The sequence below is a fragment of the Poecilia formosa genome, unplaced genomic scaffold, assembly GCF_000485575.1.
Source record: "Poecilia formosa unplaced genomic scaffold, Poecilia_formosa-5.1.2 Scaffold329, whole genome shotgun sequence".
In the NCBI taxonomy this organism is placed as follows: domain Eukaryota; kingdom Metazoa; phylum Chordata; class Actinopteri; order Cyprinodontiformes; family Poeciliidae; genus Poecilia; species Poecilia formosa.
The window spans coordinates 272,155-288,458 of NW_006800268.1; the positions used below are offsets into that span (position 1 = coordinate 272,155).

The following is a 16,304-nucleotide window of genomic DNA, read 5'->3' on the forward strand; positions in this document are numbered from 1 at the left end:
GCGGTTTGTTTTTCATTCTATTTGTTGAGTTTTAACAATTACATTCATCTGAAATGCTGCTTGTGTCATCATTTTTGCTATTTTAACACAATTTGATTATGAAACAAAAGTCAAATAATTACAAATTTACAACGTTCATTGGGTATTCTGAGTTCAGTCTGCCAACATTATGATTTATTTCCTGGAAATGAAGTTAAACCACCAGCAGACATTTGATGATTTGTCAACTCTGATGTAAACACGAGCTAAAAAATTATTTTACAACGACACTGCTTGCACATTACATTGGCAATGTAAATAAAATATAAATATAAAAACATATTTCACAGTTTCTTATGAACAAAGACATGGCTTGATATGGAACATGAAATGCAAACATGCAGTAACTGCAGTCCAACGCGCCACTTTCAAACGGGCTGGTTCCACAGGAGTCACAGAGAAACAAACACTGCAGCTAAAAGCAGCTCTGCCCCAACAATGTTAGAAAATAATATACATTAATTACAGTCAGGGTCAATTTAATGTACAGTACACAAATGTGCCATAAGAAAACAGAAGTGAATCCCTGTGAAATCCATAGTAGGGTGCCACACAAGTTCAGTTTGTACTTCCTGTTGAGGTTGATGCAAACAGGACTCTGTCCCTGTGGCCGGCCAGCTGCCTCTAGTTGAAGACCAGAGGGAAGGTGTCAGTGTTCACCAACACTTGGCACCAGGCTGCACATCAGACCTTTGGGGGAGGTACAGGTCTCAGAGCCTGGGATAAACAAACAAATATAAATATATAAACATATATTTATATTTATGTCTTGATTGAAGAAAATGACCCTTTATGCCTTTGAACATGATTCCCTGGGGGTTGGGCGGCAGACCCTTACAGTTGCCACTGCTGGGTCACTGTTACATGGGCATTATATCTGGCTTTTTTTTTTTTCCAACTCTGAGTCTGTTTTATGTTGTGTCATGTTGTCTGGCAGTTATTATTTAAGTGATTTATTGATTCTACAAGTCTAGCAGTATTGAGGTTTGGTGACAATGAACTAAAAAATGTTAACAAATTATTTTACACGGGTTTAAATCATTACTTACATAGGGCTGGGCTAGTTTAGATGATTTCCATCTCAGTTAATGAATAAAATAGTAATTTTTAAAGAGCCATCATCCTCAGCAACTACCAGCTCTCTCAATTTACACTGTAGCTAGACTTGTTTCCTTTAGCGTTAGCTGATTATTTATTTATTTATTTATTTATTTGGAATGTGTTACTTGTTGCCAGATTAATGACAGCACAGACAGGGAAGGGAAAAAAAAAGCAAGAAATGTGAGATTTACACCACCTGCTAGCTATAACTGGAGCTGGGCTGTTAAAAAGAAACAGTGTTGTGTTTATGTCTGTTTGTGCTGCCCTCTAGTGGTCAGTTTTGATTTTCACCACTTTTTCGGTTGTTACTGGTGAAACATTACATCTATAATTGACGTCTTAGTTTTTTTTTTAAATCTCCCTCTTTTGAACACGAAGCTGCCTGTCAATCAATCCAGTGGGTTTGTCAGCAACTAACCAATCGGCGGCCGCAATTTGTTCTGAAGTCAAACACCTGAAGGAACTGAACCTCTGTCGAAGTTGAGTCAAGATTCATCAAGATTTGGTGAAAAAATAATTCGGAAAAATTGTTAAACGTTAGTCATTGGGGGATATGCAATTACGTCACGCTTTATCTAGAGAATTTAGAACACGGAATATTTTATTCGATTTCTAAAACCCAAATGGAGTCTGCGGCCGACCATGAGCAACTGAACACAACCGTTCTGATCGACGGCATACCTTCCACGTGTTCGTCTGTATGAAGGTAACTGCATATAAATCACCCTCTTTTTTTTGTTAGAATTTCATCTTTAATGTTGAATGGTTAAATCGAAGATTAATGCATAAAGCTCGATTGTGTGCTGTGCTGTTTCTTTGTAAAACATACGTGATCAATTGTGTCTGGGTCGACCCAGAACGTTCCTTCACATTCATTAATTTCACAAGCAATTTGGCGTTCCATATCTGTAATCCTTTACTAGACCCTTGGGCTTTGACATTAATTTCTCTGTAGTTTTCCGCAAATAACCCTAATGTATAGCTCGTTCTATTTATTTTATTTTTTAAATGTTAATGTCTGTCATCTTTGCCTTAGTGTTTGATAAGGCAAAAATGTCTCAGGTAGCAGTGAGCTTCACTATCTCAACTATTATAACTGTTTGTTTACTGGAGGTTCGCTCTACCTGAGGTATACTTCTGCGTGGGCGGAGCGACTGATCCACTGTACGATCGGCCAAAGTCTGTTACGGTGGCGTAATACGGCCATTGTAGATTTTTAAAAAAGAGCCAAATTTCAACCAAAAATTCTGAAATGTTTAGATTGATCTCAGTAGCTTTTGAAAATTTTTCGAAATTTTGTAATTTTCCAAGTTTAATTTTGATCTCAAAATTTGAGCTCTGCAAATTTTTGACTTTTAGAATTTTTGACTTTTCAAACTTAGAAATTCCACCATTTTTCTTCTAAAAAATTTCAGAAAATGAAAATTTGAAAAAACGTCTGATTCTTTGAAATTTTTTTTTTACTACTTTTACTTTCTATCTGCAATGGCCTTAATACACCATGGCAGCTGTCCCAGAGGAAGTGTTTACCTGGCGTGCAGCGATGTAGTTCTGGCTCGGTGGTTTGGGTCGGTTCCCTGCTGGAGGTGGAGGAGGCGGAGCTCCTTTGGGCTTCGGTGCCTAAAAGTTGAGCCATATAGTTCTAAGTATATTGAGCAGCTGATGTACAGTCCTGCGTCACGATGCCGTGCCGTTTACCTGTCTGAGTGGCCTGGGCTGACTGATGGTGTATTCCTGGTTGACATGAGGTGCAGAGCTGCTTACTGCTGGAGCTTTTCTCTGCGTCTGTGAACTGTTGGGAAGGAATTCGGTCATCATCATGACGAACAGGAACAATAAAACCATCTGTGGGGTGAATGTCGCTTACACTGGCAGGGTTGGACTATGTTTCTTCCTACACATGAACCCCACAACCCCAAAAACCAGGCCGAGGATCACCAGAATGACAGCCAGGGAGATGGCGATGATTGCTCCTGCAGGAATGAATCAGACATGAGTTTATCTGAATCCAGGATTTGTGCTGATGAACACCTGGAGACGGTTCGTACCAGTGGACAGAGAACTGAAAGCATCATCCTTTGCTCCGCAGTTAGGAGGCAACCAGCCGGGCAGGCACTGACACTCACTCCTGTGATTGCACACCTGAAGAGAACACACACATTAAACCATGAACACACAGACTGGACCCTGAACACACAGACTGGACCCTGAACACACACATTGGACCCTGAACACACACACACTATCAGATTGAAATAAAATCCAGATGGGGGTATCGGTGACAATCTGCCTTATCCATAAGGGCAGATCTATTCAGTCTAACTCTATGCTCCATGCTCTGAGTGACATCAGGCTTTAGTATTTATTTTACATTATGTTTAGAAGTCTTATTTGCACTTTCTAATTCCTAATTGCACAAAAACAAACTATTTATTGCAGTTTGTTTTTGTCCGTTTCAGTTTCTTTATTCTTTACATTGGCTGTTCTGCTCCTAATTGCACATTTGTATTTAATACCTTTATGTTTGTGTTAAAAAAGACATTTTTAATCAATTAATCTGTTTTTGGATCGGTACTAAACCTCAGATATCGGTATCGGAAGTGAAAAAAGTGGATTGTTGCGTCCCTACTCTATTTACCATTTACTATTAAGAAGTAAACCTTACTTTATTCTTTAAAATTGACATGTCAAGCTTTATTAGTGATTTTTTTTAAAGCACTTAACAGAAAATGTTGTGGAGTTGCTCTAAATTGGACATCTGAGAAGACAGAAAGTGACGGCTCCAGATGAACAGCTGGTGCCGGTTGCAGAATGTTTATCACTCCAATCTAGACACAGTTAGCGTTTAGGAAAGCTGTCATGCTGGTGTGTACTCACAGCGTTGCCGGGGCATTTTGCCGAGCAGTTTGTGTTTCTGTACGCACTCTCGAGATCCATGCACTGGTTCTGGCTGCACACCTTGAAACACACAGACACACTTTGAAGCTGCTGCGAACACAGGATGATAAATCTAAAAACTTGGAAAAAGTGAAAAACGAGTACCTTTCCCTCTCCACACATGGTGCCTTCATCCACCTGCCCGTAGTCTTTGGTGTAGTCGGTAAAGAACATCGCCTTGCAGACCCCAGAAAATGTGACCATTTGGCCGTAGATTGGGTTTGGATTGCCGCCCTGGCAGAAGAGCTTCCCACACAAAACATCTCTGCACAGAAAACAAGAGGCTCATGTTTACGTCTGTCCCTGAACTTCACCTGAGGGAGCTGAATGGGAAATATCTCGACCAATTAGAGATGCACCAATCAGACTTAGTAATCGACTCCAGTTCTCAGATGCCTTTGAGGTTTCATTTTGATTTTGTAATGGGGCCATGGCAGATGGAAAAAATCTGGGGAAAATTTCTGCCAAAAAAAAAAAAAACTTTGAAAATAAATTCAAAAAATTTGGAAAAAAAAAACTGGAAATTTCAGAGATTCAAAGTTTGGAGCTCTGGGCTTTCCTTAGTTTTTCTAGAAAATTTGACTTTATTTTTTCTAGTAATATAATAGGCCACCTTTAAGCTTAATTTTGTTATCAAGTGGTAGAACTGTGAATTTATGCGACTGTTTTTGCAATATTTGTTTTATGATGTGGATTCCTGGAAGAGCAGCCATTGTTACAGTAGTGGCTGATGGGGATTCAAATAAACAAACAATCCTTTAAAGCTACTTATTCATTTATTTGTTAAAAAATAGAGATTTTAGTTGACCTGCATTTTAGGAAAGGATTAATAAAAGCCAATTATTTCATATTGGGAATACGGATCACAACCGGCGACGATCAGTTTAGTTGTATTTACTGAACAGCAGGTTGTTTCAGGCCTGTCAGTCACCGATCGGAGCCATCAGCTGTGTTGACTGTTAGTTTCTGCTGGTTTGTTTGGTGCATCACTAGAGTTGGGGATAATAATAATTATAAGGACTGTTCTGAGACTCACTGTTTTTGGCAGGGAATAAAGTCGATGTTGGAGAAGCGTCTGCAGTAACCATAGTTACTTCCTTTAGTGTTGTAGTTGTAGCAGGACGAAGGAGCCTCATCGGCAGCTGGAGAGACAAGAATCAAACCGTTTCACAGCTGACCTCGTTGTTGTTAGTCTCACTTTTGAACGTCACCTGAAAGCCGAGTCGCTTACCGTTGCCGTAGACCTTCTTGCACTGCGCTGCCCTCTGTGGACACTGACCGTTGTAGCAGTAGCCCAGACCCTTATCGCATGGGAGCCCGTTCACAGCGAACACGTCCTCGGGACAGGTGGTGCTCTTCCCGTCGCAGTACTCTGCCAGGTCGCAGTCGTCCTTCTTCCTGCGGCACTCGATAGAGCGAGGCTGGATCTGGGTGGAGCAAATCCCGTTACCACAAGACATGACGCGAACGTCTCTGGTGCTGACGGTGGATTTAAAGCATCCAGGCGTTTGCTGGATGCAGAGCTGTATGTTTTGTGATACAAGCCTTATCAAAATGTAGAATAATGGTGCAGCAAGTAATTAAAAGAAAGCATCTTGAAATGCCTTCTGTATTTCAGATCTGATGGTTCCAGTGCGTGACTCATTTCTAATCAGGGAAATAATTTTTCTATATAGATTTGAAAAAGTTGTGGCTACAGTTTTTTTAATGTCTCCATTACTCAGATTGTCTTTGTCTCATATTGGAATTTGTTTTATGATCTAAAACAGGAACGTCAAAAACTTATTTTCAGCCAGATCCAGATCTTGAATGTCTTCGAAAGGTTAGTTGTGGCAGAATTTATTGGTGAAGTCCATCAATAACCTGCTAAAATATTAATAAATAACTGTCTCTCATATTATACTTAAAATTCGATAAGTACTTAAAATGAAATATTGAACATTTTTCTTACATTTGACAGTTTATACAGATAAAAATGCCTTGATTTGATAAAACAACTGCTATCTGGAAGGTTGAGGGCCACATACATGGTTGTGGCGAGTCGGATTGAGTTTGACATGTGATCTAAAACATTTAAACGTGACACAAAGCAAAATCCACCCCCCAAGAAAAGTACTTTTTCATAAAATTTTTTTTGTTATAACTCAAAGTCCACAAGAGGGCGGTAGTGCGCCAAACAATTGTGTTGCTGATGTCCACGGGAGCTTTGCCGTCACTGGGCTGTTAGGCTGAGAGGTGATGAATGATGTCGACTCACCTTGCAGTTCTCGCAGCACTCGCCTTCAGCACATTGTGAACCTGCGCTCAGGGTGCAGGTGGTGGCGTTGCAGCACGGGTTGGTGCATTCCTGTAAACGGCAACGTGTTTAACTTGAAGCGTCAGAGAATTTCTCACATGTGAAACTTTGCATTAAACCCCGTCACATCCTGTATCAATCAATATTGTATTTTTGCAAAGTTTGCAGCTTATTTTTTGTGGCATTGCATCATGGTGAGCGATTAGGGGAACGTTCAATCGCGGCGAAGTTGATCTTTTCACTCCAGTCGTGTACAGGACAAAGGTAATGCTGGAAACAAATCTCGCTGAAATCTCTCTGTCCAGTCAGTCGCTTAAAACCTGGCTTCATGTTAGCAGTGTTAGCTTCTGCTCTGCATGCTGCTCCAACAGGCGACCGACCGCAGCCATAATTCTGAGGTATGCTGCATGTGCAGCCAGTGATTTCCACCAGAGCTGACAACAGGTCCAAGCAGAACTCTGAAAGGAATGTTCTGCGTTGTGAAATCGACTGCATGGCGTTATAAGAAACCTTAACGTGACTTGTCAAAGGCTTTCAGCAGCCTTAAAGTAACTGAAGGGGAGAACTGAGAAGTTAAATATAACAATAAATAAGAGTCTAGTCAGTAGTGCTAATTAGAAGAAATAAAGACCAAACAGCGATGAGGAAAAAACAAGCAGAGAGTTGGATGCCCAGCTGAGTGCTGCTGGTTGTTTCCTAGAATCACCCGCTTGGTAATGGCTTTAAAACAGAAACATGTCTTGGTTTGTCAGGAAGATTCCAGATCACGAAACTTCGACGATGACAGGAACTTCTGTTAGATTGATAAAAGCCCCAAACGTTGGTTTTAAATGCCGAATGGAGACAAATCTGTGCCACTGCGTCAAATCTATAAACAAATTTCAATCTGTTTTTGACATACACGTGGAATACATACATTCAATTTAAGACTTTTTCCTTAAAAAAACCCCATGATTAACTAAACAATGGAATTGGTCATTTTTCTGTCACCAGGTTTTTTCTTTAATCTGTCAATCATTGGGGACTGCAGCTCCTAATTTTCAATTAAATATTTTATTTGTGTAGTCAACCCCTTGTTTCAATTAAAAGTGCAGTTTTTGTATAGCTTGTCTGAGCCCTGAATGTGCAGAGTGTTCAGTGTTCATGTCTCGCAACATATTTTCATTTGAACTGAGGTCTGTACTGCTGCTGCTCCATTCAGCAGGTTTTCTTCCAGGAATTTTCTGCAGCTTCAGGCTACAGATAATTTCTAAGCTTCATATTCTGGACTGTTGTCTTAAGCAATGAATGCATCTGATATATATATATTTTTTTAAATGACTGAGTCGTCTCTATGTTAAACAGAGGGTTAGTTTTCTGTCTTTGAATGAATTTGTATTTAATTTGCGTTAAAATATTTTTAGTTTGGTACAGGCGGGTGTCTGCTGGCAGAGGTTTTGGATTTGAGTATATTTCTTAATGCATTCAAAAAAAAGTTCAGTAATGAAATTGAAATCTATTTTTTAAAATTGCATCGACTTATTTGGAAATCAGCCTTTCAAGGAAATTATGACTAAACTAAAATCCGAAATGTCCTCTTTATTGTGAAAAGCAGCATAGCAGTTTTAAGTAAGGCCATTTAAATTTTTTTTATTTTAGATAAAGGGCTGTTTTTTTGTACCTCCACAGAGCCACAGTCGCACTGCTCTCCCTTTTCCAAAAATCCGTTCCCACAGACTCCTGGAGCCACGATGCTGGTGAAGTCTGGTTTGTCGAATATGCAGCTGGGGTTGCGGGTTGTCAGGTACCTCTCATAGTTGGCGGAGCTGCAGGTACTGAACGTGCGTGGAATGTTATAGCTGCCAAGAACAAATAAAGTTTGTTGGTTTTTTTTTTAGCTCCCAAGTAAGACACCACAGTTAGCAACAGACCTCAAGATTGCCCGGAAAAAATTAGAACTTGGTTTAAATAATCAAAAAAACAAAACAAAGAGCTTAGCACTTATCCCTGAGGAATCCCAGTTCTGAGCTACAGAGACATGGAGACATGTCCTTACAGCTTTCTGCTTCATCTGTCAAAATATTCAGGATCCAGTGGCAGTTAGGCCTGCTCTCCTGGTCTCTTGGTCCCACAGCTTCATGATGATGTATAATGTTAAACGTCTCTTATCAAAGTTTGGCTCAGTTATTACTAATTTACTTTTACATTACTGATTATTTCATTAGTAATTATAATGTGCCGTAAGATATTAAAACGGCAATATACTTCTGGTCTGACACTTGTCTCCCCAAGTGCTACACAGCCAAGACATAGCATCTACTGTGACGTTAGTAGATGTGTATAAAGTCACATCTACTTTAAATTGGTGCTGCAGTGTTAGCCTGTTAAAGCTGCAGCACTCTGACCTTTTCTTTACAGTCCTGTCACCAAATCAGGAAAGGAAAAGTTCCAAACTCCAGTTATATTATAGTTTACACATCAGCAGCAAATCCTGTGTTCTCCATTCTGCTGCTTATCTTTCTCTCACAACACCCACGCGCGCGCGCACACACACACACACGCACAGTGAGAGAACTGTACGTAAACAAGGCAATCTTTGACAGCATCGGTGGCTGACCTACTTTAACAAACACGCCCTTTGAGGCAGCTAGCCACCGTTTCTTACCTGAGAGCTGCGGCCATGATGCAGCTGTCCCCAGAACAGGAGCAGGCACTGGAGTCGTCGTGACTCATGCCCAGGTTGTGGCCCATCTCGTGGGCCAGAGTCGCTCCCACTGCAATGGCTCGGGTGTTGTGATCCTAAAGACGAATAGAGGCGCAGCTGAGCCAAGAACCTGCAGTCTAACTTCAATGAAGAACCACCAAGACTTTGAGGTTGGAAGGCCTCATTGACATCGTCCTAATCTTTTGCTCCCTCTACAGCTTCTTGATCGGATTCCACTTGAAAATGTTAATATTCTCTTGGTAACACTCAGGAAACAGTGAATAGGGTATCATGTACTGCATAGGACAACAGAAATGTATCTACCACTAGTACTCCCCGCATTACTGTAAAAATCTTTCAAGTGTGTACATAAGTATAAAAATTAGTATGCTCACCCTCAGGTCGTATGTTCTTCACATTTCCATTTAGCCATTTTAGAATGATGGCAATTTTTTAAGATGGCTGCCATTTTTGAAATAAAATGTTACCCATTTTTATGACTTGTGTGAACGTTATGACTCGCATGTTTTTGACAACAGTAATCAGTAATCTTATTCATAAAACTTTAAGGAAATATGTGCCAAAACTGAAGACTTTACAAGGAGATGAAGATGTGACAGTCGCCTTAATGGTTAGCATTAGCTTCCCCTGATTTTTTTTTAATTTTTTTTATTTTTTTTATGCGAGTAGCAGTATAGTATTAACATAATAAATATATTTTTTTTTAGCAAATTAGTGGTTAGAGAACCTAAATTTCTGACAATCTGGCAATAACTACTGCAGATTTAATGCAAACATTTGTTCTCCATCAAATCTGTGGCGGCCATTTTGGAAAAAATGGCCCCAAGAAAAAGGAAACACAAGATCAAGAAAATATACATTTGCTAAGGTACAAAACAAGTAGGCTGTGTTTTGACTCTAAATACATCTAATTGGCAATTTTAGAGATTTTTTTTTTCCCATGACAATCCTGGTGGTCATGTTGAAATTTTCAGTCACTAATGTTAGGAAAAAAAAGCAAACCCCAGGAAACATCTGTGACAAGTTAGGTTCTTGTATCCGCATGTGAAGATTTTGCTGAAATACTAACCAAACTACAATAGTGCAGTTTGGTTTCAAATCAAATCATCAATTAAATTATCTAGTCAGGACTGAAGTGAAGTATTTGAGAATTCATATTACTGGGTTGGCAAGCATTTTTATATCAAAATACCACATTTTTCCAGTCATGATATTCCATTCTTTTCCAACCGTCACAGCAGCACAGTCTCAATAATCTGGAAACAATTTAGATCCAAATGATCCGTAGGGCAGACCTGGAGTTGTGTCCCTTAAACCGTTCCAGGAGCAGTTAGCTCCAGCTCACCTGTACGACCCCGACCGAGTGGTCAGTGCACAGAGTCCCGATGTAAGCCAGACCCACAGTGGCTCCTTCAAAGTCGATCCCACTGAAAGACACATTGAGGCTTTTCATCACGGCTGCATTCTATGTTCTTCATTTGAATAAATGTAACATCTACAAAGTTACAGGAAATATGATTATTATAATTCTGTGTATTTTACTTCCTGTACTCATTTGTACATAGACATACTTACCGGTTTCACCAATGCACAAATTGGTTATGAAATTTCATGTTCATGTTTAGGGGTAGAAGTTTATAAGTTCTCACTTCTTCCTACCCCATTTTGAGCATGATATGTTAACTGAAACAAAAAATCTGTATTTTCTCTTCTTTCTTATGCACTTCTTGTTACTGTGCACTATTTTATTTTTATATTTGTATCATGTTCGAATAAAATTTCATTTCATTTCATTTCATTGTTTGGCTGCCAGCTGGTTTACAGTTTGTCATATTGCATGGTTTATCCATATGTCTTTAACATAACTGCACAGAAGTAGATGTGTTATGATGGATTCTGTTTTGTTTTGTTTTTTTTTTTGGACATGCCTTCAGTGTTTTTTTTCAGAAATTCTCTGATGTGAACATAGGAGCCCAGATTATGACACCGCTGCTGTTTTGCAGCAGATCTTGGCATAGTGATGAAACATGTTGCACAAGAGTCGTTTGGAAACTAAAAACATCTAGAACATTCAGATCTGTTCAGATTGGGATTTTCTAAAGGCATTTTAATAAACCAGAATCTAATTTAATAAGGTCATTTATTTTGCCTGTTACACCTGAGGCGTTCCCTGCCTCAGGTGTAACAGGTATTAACAATGCATGGATTTAAGTCAATATTTTTTATTTATATTAGTTTTGATGATTATTATTTATAGCTAATGAAAACCCAAAAAGTAGTATCTCAGATGATTTTAAGTTGTTTTGTTTTTTTTGCATTCATTCCTGCATGAATGCCAGGCAATGACGCGATGTACGCGTAATCAGTGTCAATAGAAAATATGTTCAATAGATTGTTCAATAGTTTCACTGAACTCTGATTCAGAGCCGAGCAGCATTCTGGGGGATGTAGGCAGAGGAAAGGCTTTAGCCAGCTAAGGAAGGTTGGTTGCATCAGCTGATTCGCTGTTTGGTTACCTAGCAACAACCTGTTAGAGCAGCAGCAGCAGTTTCAGGTTTCACCACTGTGCCTCATAACTGCTTTAAAATAAACAACGGCTTGGAGTGAAGGCAGAAAATGAGTAGAAGAGCTAGAGAGGAAACTGTGGATATGTCACCAGTTTGGTAATATTTCAGACATTGAAAGAAAAAGAAAAAAACAAACAACAAATCAATAATTATCAATATCAACTGATATGAAAGACTTGTATCGTGATGCATTTTTTGTAGCTGTATCGCCCAGCACTATGTAGACTTCAACATGGCCATAAACATAAAATTTCAACCATCAAAATGAACAGAAATAAAAGCTAAAAAACTATTGCTGCATTTCCATTGACCTACCATTGACCAAAGTGGAATTATGAATATAAATCCACTTATTGGAAACACACCAATTTTGAAATAATTCACATTTTTTGGTTTAAAAGTTTTTGCATTAGGGTGAGGTGGGTTTCCGGCAAAATTGTTGCAAAATCGCAGCTCATGTTTGCGTAGTGAATCTATAAAATACAAGAGTTACTGAAGTAACTGAACATCTTGGTCATTCTGATCTGATAATACACCTGTCTTCATGCAACATCCTTTCTGTTGCACAACACATGCACAGTTGGAAAGGGATGTTACTCCATTCAAGATGACTAGAAACAGAATGACTTGTACTCAGAGGTTAGTCAGACCTGATGAGGTGTGCGTTGTCGTGTTTTATCCGTTTCACCAGCTCGGAGTTTCTCCAGGTCTTGAAAGCCTCCAGGTTGTCGTTAGCGGGGTTGGTCACAGAGATCAGGTCGGTATTAGACCAGACCTCCAGACCCACCAGACCAATAAACGTCTTCAGGGGTTTGTATGCCTGCAGGTCATCATAACAACAAAGTGAACTATTCAGTTTCCCATTCAAAGCCCTACAGAGGTTTTCCAATATAACGAAAGACAAATTATTAAAAGCAGCAACCTGGATGATGTAAACTGTTTGCTGAGCCATAAAATGATTTGTTGTGGAATTTGCCCAGGAAAGGCAGCAGCAGCAGCAGTGACTCACCATGTTGACAAAGTTGACGATTTCAAATATCCTCTGTCTCAGCTTGGTCTGATCTTTGTTCATCTTTGCATACTGAAACAATATTTGGTTGTATAAAAAAAAAGTTACATCCCGTTTCCCAACAGCTGATTCACATTATGAGAGGCAGCCGTAGTTTAGACCAACAAGTTAAGACTGTATGTGACTTTAAAAACTATTTCAGTACTCTGCCTGACAGGAAACACTGAATGATGACGCTAATTAACAGAGCTGCTATTTAAAACAGTGAAGGAAGAATTGTTAAGCTCTTTTATATGAGATAAAAAAAAAACCTCCTGATATGAAGTCCACAATCCTAATTCTGCACAGGAAACAGAATTAGTGAAGCCATTTTGCAGAGTCAGCAGATAAGTTTGGAACTCTGTTTCATTTTAGTTTGAGAAAATTTAAACTGGCAAACTTGAGGTACAAACAAAAGGAGAGGTACAAATTACTTATAGTGTAGTTTTTTGGTTTTTTTTGCTAATGATACATTAAATATAAATACATTTATGCATGTTAACTGCATGTACTTTTTCATATGTATGTGTGTGTATATATATATATATGTGTGTGTATGTAGTACACCAAGTATTGTGAGTGAATGGTTGAATCATTTTCAAATAACCTATGAGATGTGTAATATCACAATGAAATAGAATTATTGAAATTCTTACCGCTCGATTATCAGCTACAAGAACGAGTTCGATGTATTTCTGCTGCAGTAGAACAGGAAGACCCTGAAACGAGTCAAAAACATTTCAGTTTCCCCATAGAGCTTTACATCACCGTAGTCATTTCTATAACGTTTTCTGACTGTATCCCTGCCACCCAAAGTCACATTTAACCTCCGACAGCGAGACCAAGGCACAAACATGTACCAACCCCAGATCTGGAGCGGCTCCGGCTTGTTGGAGGTTCCATGTCGTCCTCCCAGGAAGTGTTTGTAACACCACACACTGCAGGTGACAAGTTCCTGTCGTTTACGGTCGTCACAGCGTGCTCACCCTCGTCGCCACCAGATAGAGGCTCAATCAGGTACCGCTGTTCAGACGTCCTGAAGTAACCCCTAAACCCAGAAGGTATCCTCTTTTGAGAGCAGGCATCAGTAAAACACTCACTGCAGTTCACCACCAAGCAAATGAAAGGAAGAAGATGGTTAACCAGGATAGATGTTAGCATCTTTAGGTTTTGTGTCCAACTATTTTCTAATTCGGCACAAAATGACAATTTTCTGACTGGGATAGAAAAAAATTCCTTTTCAAATTGTCCCATGCCATGAATTAATCTGTGTGTATGTAGCATTCAAGATAGCTTAGTCAGGTCAAGCTAGCTTAATTTTGAAAATATAATCTTTACTTAAAATAGGCAGAATTTTGCTGCATTTGGATTTTCTTAATTTTAGTTCTCGTCTGTCTGAAGGTGTTCATGTCTTCAGTAGGGAGAAATATGTGACTGTATGAACATAATGTTAATGATATTCTCAACCATTTTGTTTTTATTTGCAAACCCAAATCCACCGATTAATTAGAAAGGAATTAATGACCTTTGACATTTTGAAATAAATTTTGAATGAAAAAAAAAAAGTAAAAAAAGTAAATCAGTCTTTTCAAAGCATAAACTCCTACTTTACTGTTTCATCTTTCGAGATAACAGTCTCATTTCCTAGAATGAAACTAATTTCATTCTAATTCCATTGTGTGTCCAAGGCTTTATACAAGCTATAAAATTTAACATGCAATAATGAAGCTGTTCAACTGAAACCGTTCCACTTTATCTACACTAAATCAGCATTTCACACACATAACATGATGAACAGATATGTGAGGCGGTTACCTGAGTCCCTCACATGTACTGATGCTAGCAGATGACTTGCTGTCATTCACAATCTTTCCATGGTAGTAACAGTGATCCTGACCAAGACAGAATATTAACAGGGATGAATGTAAATCATCAATAGCAATTTTTTTTAACTTTAATTTTCCAAATACCTATACACCTAAAATTATGCACACAAAATTCAAACTCGTTCAAAAAAAACTTACGACATCATGTGGTCTCGTGGTGACCCGAGTTCCATCTTCTTGGTAGTAGGTTTCTGAGTAGTCTCGGGTTAGTAACTCACTGATGAGAAATATGAAATCATATGCATAATCTTTGTTCTATATAAGGAACTGAAATGGTTCCTTTCATGAAGGAACCATTTCAACCAAATTCAACCTTGATTCTGAGATGTGATATTCATTACAAGGAACTTATACCACTGTGTGGGTGGGTTTTTTTTTTTTTTCTTATTTTAAACACAGACAGACATACACATGTTTGCGTGGCTATTGTTGTGGGGGAAGTTCCATTGACTTCTATTCATTTCTACAGCCTAAACCTTACCCTTATCCTAACCCAGTCTTTACATAAATAACCATAACCAAAACTCAATTCACACCTTAGTCCTAAATCTAATGTAGTATGTGTCAGGAAAATGGTCCCCACAAGGTATTACAAACGCACACACACACACACACACACACACACACACAAGATTTACACTCCCACGCCAGGGAAGTGAGAACATACTTATTTTTCTCAAGTTGTAAATGAATGTCTCTTCCTCCAACAGTCATTGCATATTTAATCGTCTCTGGTCTGACGTTCTGAAGGGGATAGAGAAATGAAAATTATGCTTTCTGTTTAGTTTTTTTTCATTCTCAAAGCCACACTCAGAACTTGTAAAAGTATATGAAATAATCAATCTACATGAAATTGAAGTAGGAAGATCTACCTCTGTGCTTCTTTTCCTGACTGCATGAAGTCTGACAGGACGAACCACCTCATAGTCTGTCCCCACTTCAAAGGTTGGATTGTGGCTTTCTGTGAACACACAAAAGGAGACGGCAGATGGATATACCATATCCAAATCTCTTCCCACCATATTTAAGGTTCTCCTCAAGCCATCAAAAGTAAATCAAGAACTCCAAGCCTCGTAAAGGAACATCTGAAGTGTAAGTCAGTCGAACAGTGTGCCGTTTCAAATATCCTATGGGATCGGCTTCAGAAAAGTTTTCATCCACATGAACCCTCACAAACTCATGTCGGAAAGCTTTCTTGTGAAAGACACTGAATTAGTTGCATTTGTGTACAACCTGGATTAGTTGCAGCTGCTGCGTGGTGACAGTCATAAACCCACTTGTTTTTGCAATACCGATCTACCCCACTTTATCATAAATGATAAATCTTTCATCGTTTATGGTGACCTCAGCAAAACTTATCAACAATCCTCCATGCTGGAGTCATTTTTCCCAGCAATACACATCGTCCAACATGCTGGGAGAAGTAAACAGTAAACAGAAGTCTCCGTTTAGAAATGGTTATACTACTTGGAGTAGATGCACTAATTCCTAACATTTTGTTGGCTGAGCCACCCTGACAACCTCTTACCTCTAATGCTTTACACAGCTAAATGCACCATCAATCCCTGACCTAGCTGTTTGAATGTATTATGTTGTAAATGTTTCCACAAGACGGTACTGAATGAGGACAAACTTTGTCATGGATTTCTCGTAAGCTGTTTGTTAAAGTTGCACAGCTTGAACAGGAAAGATATCTGTAAGCCAGGGTTTGATTTCTCGCTGACGC

The 16,304-nt window shown here is 39.0% G+C and overlaps 1 protein-coding gene across 1 annotated transcript in view; it reads right to left on the reverse strand.

Annotated features, from left to right (window-relative positions):
* adam28 (ADAM metallopeptidase domain 28) overlaps positions 1 to 16,304 on the reverse strand; it is a 27,602-nt gene continuing 11,298 nt past the window's right edge. The window contains exons 11-31 of the mRNA XM_016661444.1: positions 15,451 to 15,632; positions 15,246 to 15,322; positions 14,717 to 14,795; positions 14,508 to 14,584; positions 13,557 to 13,740; positions 13,349 to 13,411; positions 12,654 to 12,725; positions 12,295 to 12,464; positions 10,423 to 10,504; positions 9,018 to 9,151; positions 8,034 to 8,211; positions 6,335 to 6,424; positions 5,309 to 5,504; positions 5,114 to 5,219; positions 4,183 to 4,342; positions 4,018 to 4,098; positions 3,189 to 3,282; positions 3,008 to 3,113; positions 2,839 to 2,932; positions 2,671 to 2,760; positions 1 to 756 (exon numbers count right to left, since the gene is read on the reverse strand). Coding sequence (XP_016516930.1) covers positions 724 to 756; positions 2,671 to 2,760; positions 2,839 to 2,932; positions 3,008 to 3,113; positions 3,189 to 3,282; positions 4,018 to 4,098; positions 4,183 to 4,342; positions 5,114 to 5,219; positions 5,309 to 5,504; positions 6,335 to 6,424; positions 8,034 to 8,211; positions 9,018 to 9,151; positions 10,423 to 10,504; positions 12,295 to 12,464; positions 12,654 to 12,725; positions 13,349 to 13,411; positions 13,557 to 13,740; positions 14,508 to 14,584; positions 14,717 to 14,795; positions 15,246 to 15,322; positions 15,451 to 15,632 — 2,348 coding nt within the window. The 3' untranslated portion in view covers positions 1 to 723. The remainder of the gene's footprint in view (positions 757 to 2,670; positions 2,761 to 2,838; positions 2,933 to 3,007; positions 3,114 to 3,188; positions 3,283 to 4,017; positions 4,099 to 4,182; positions 4,343 to 5,113; positions 5,220 to 5,308; positions 5,505 to 6,334; positions 6,425 to 8,033; positions 8,212 to 9,017; positions 9,152 to 10,422; positions 10,505 to 12,294; positions 12,465 to 12,653; positions 12,726 to 13,348; positions 13,412 to 13,556; positions 13,741 to 14,507; positions 14,585 to 14,716; positions 14,796 to 15,245; positions 15,323 to 15,450; positions 15,633 to 16,304) is intronic.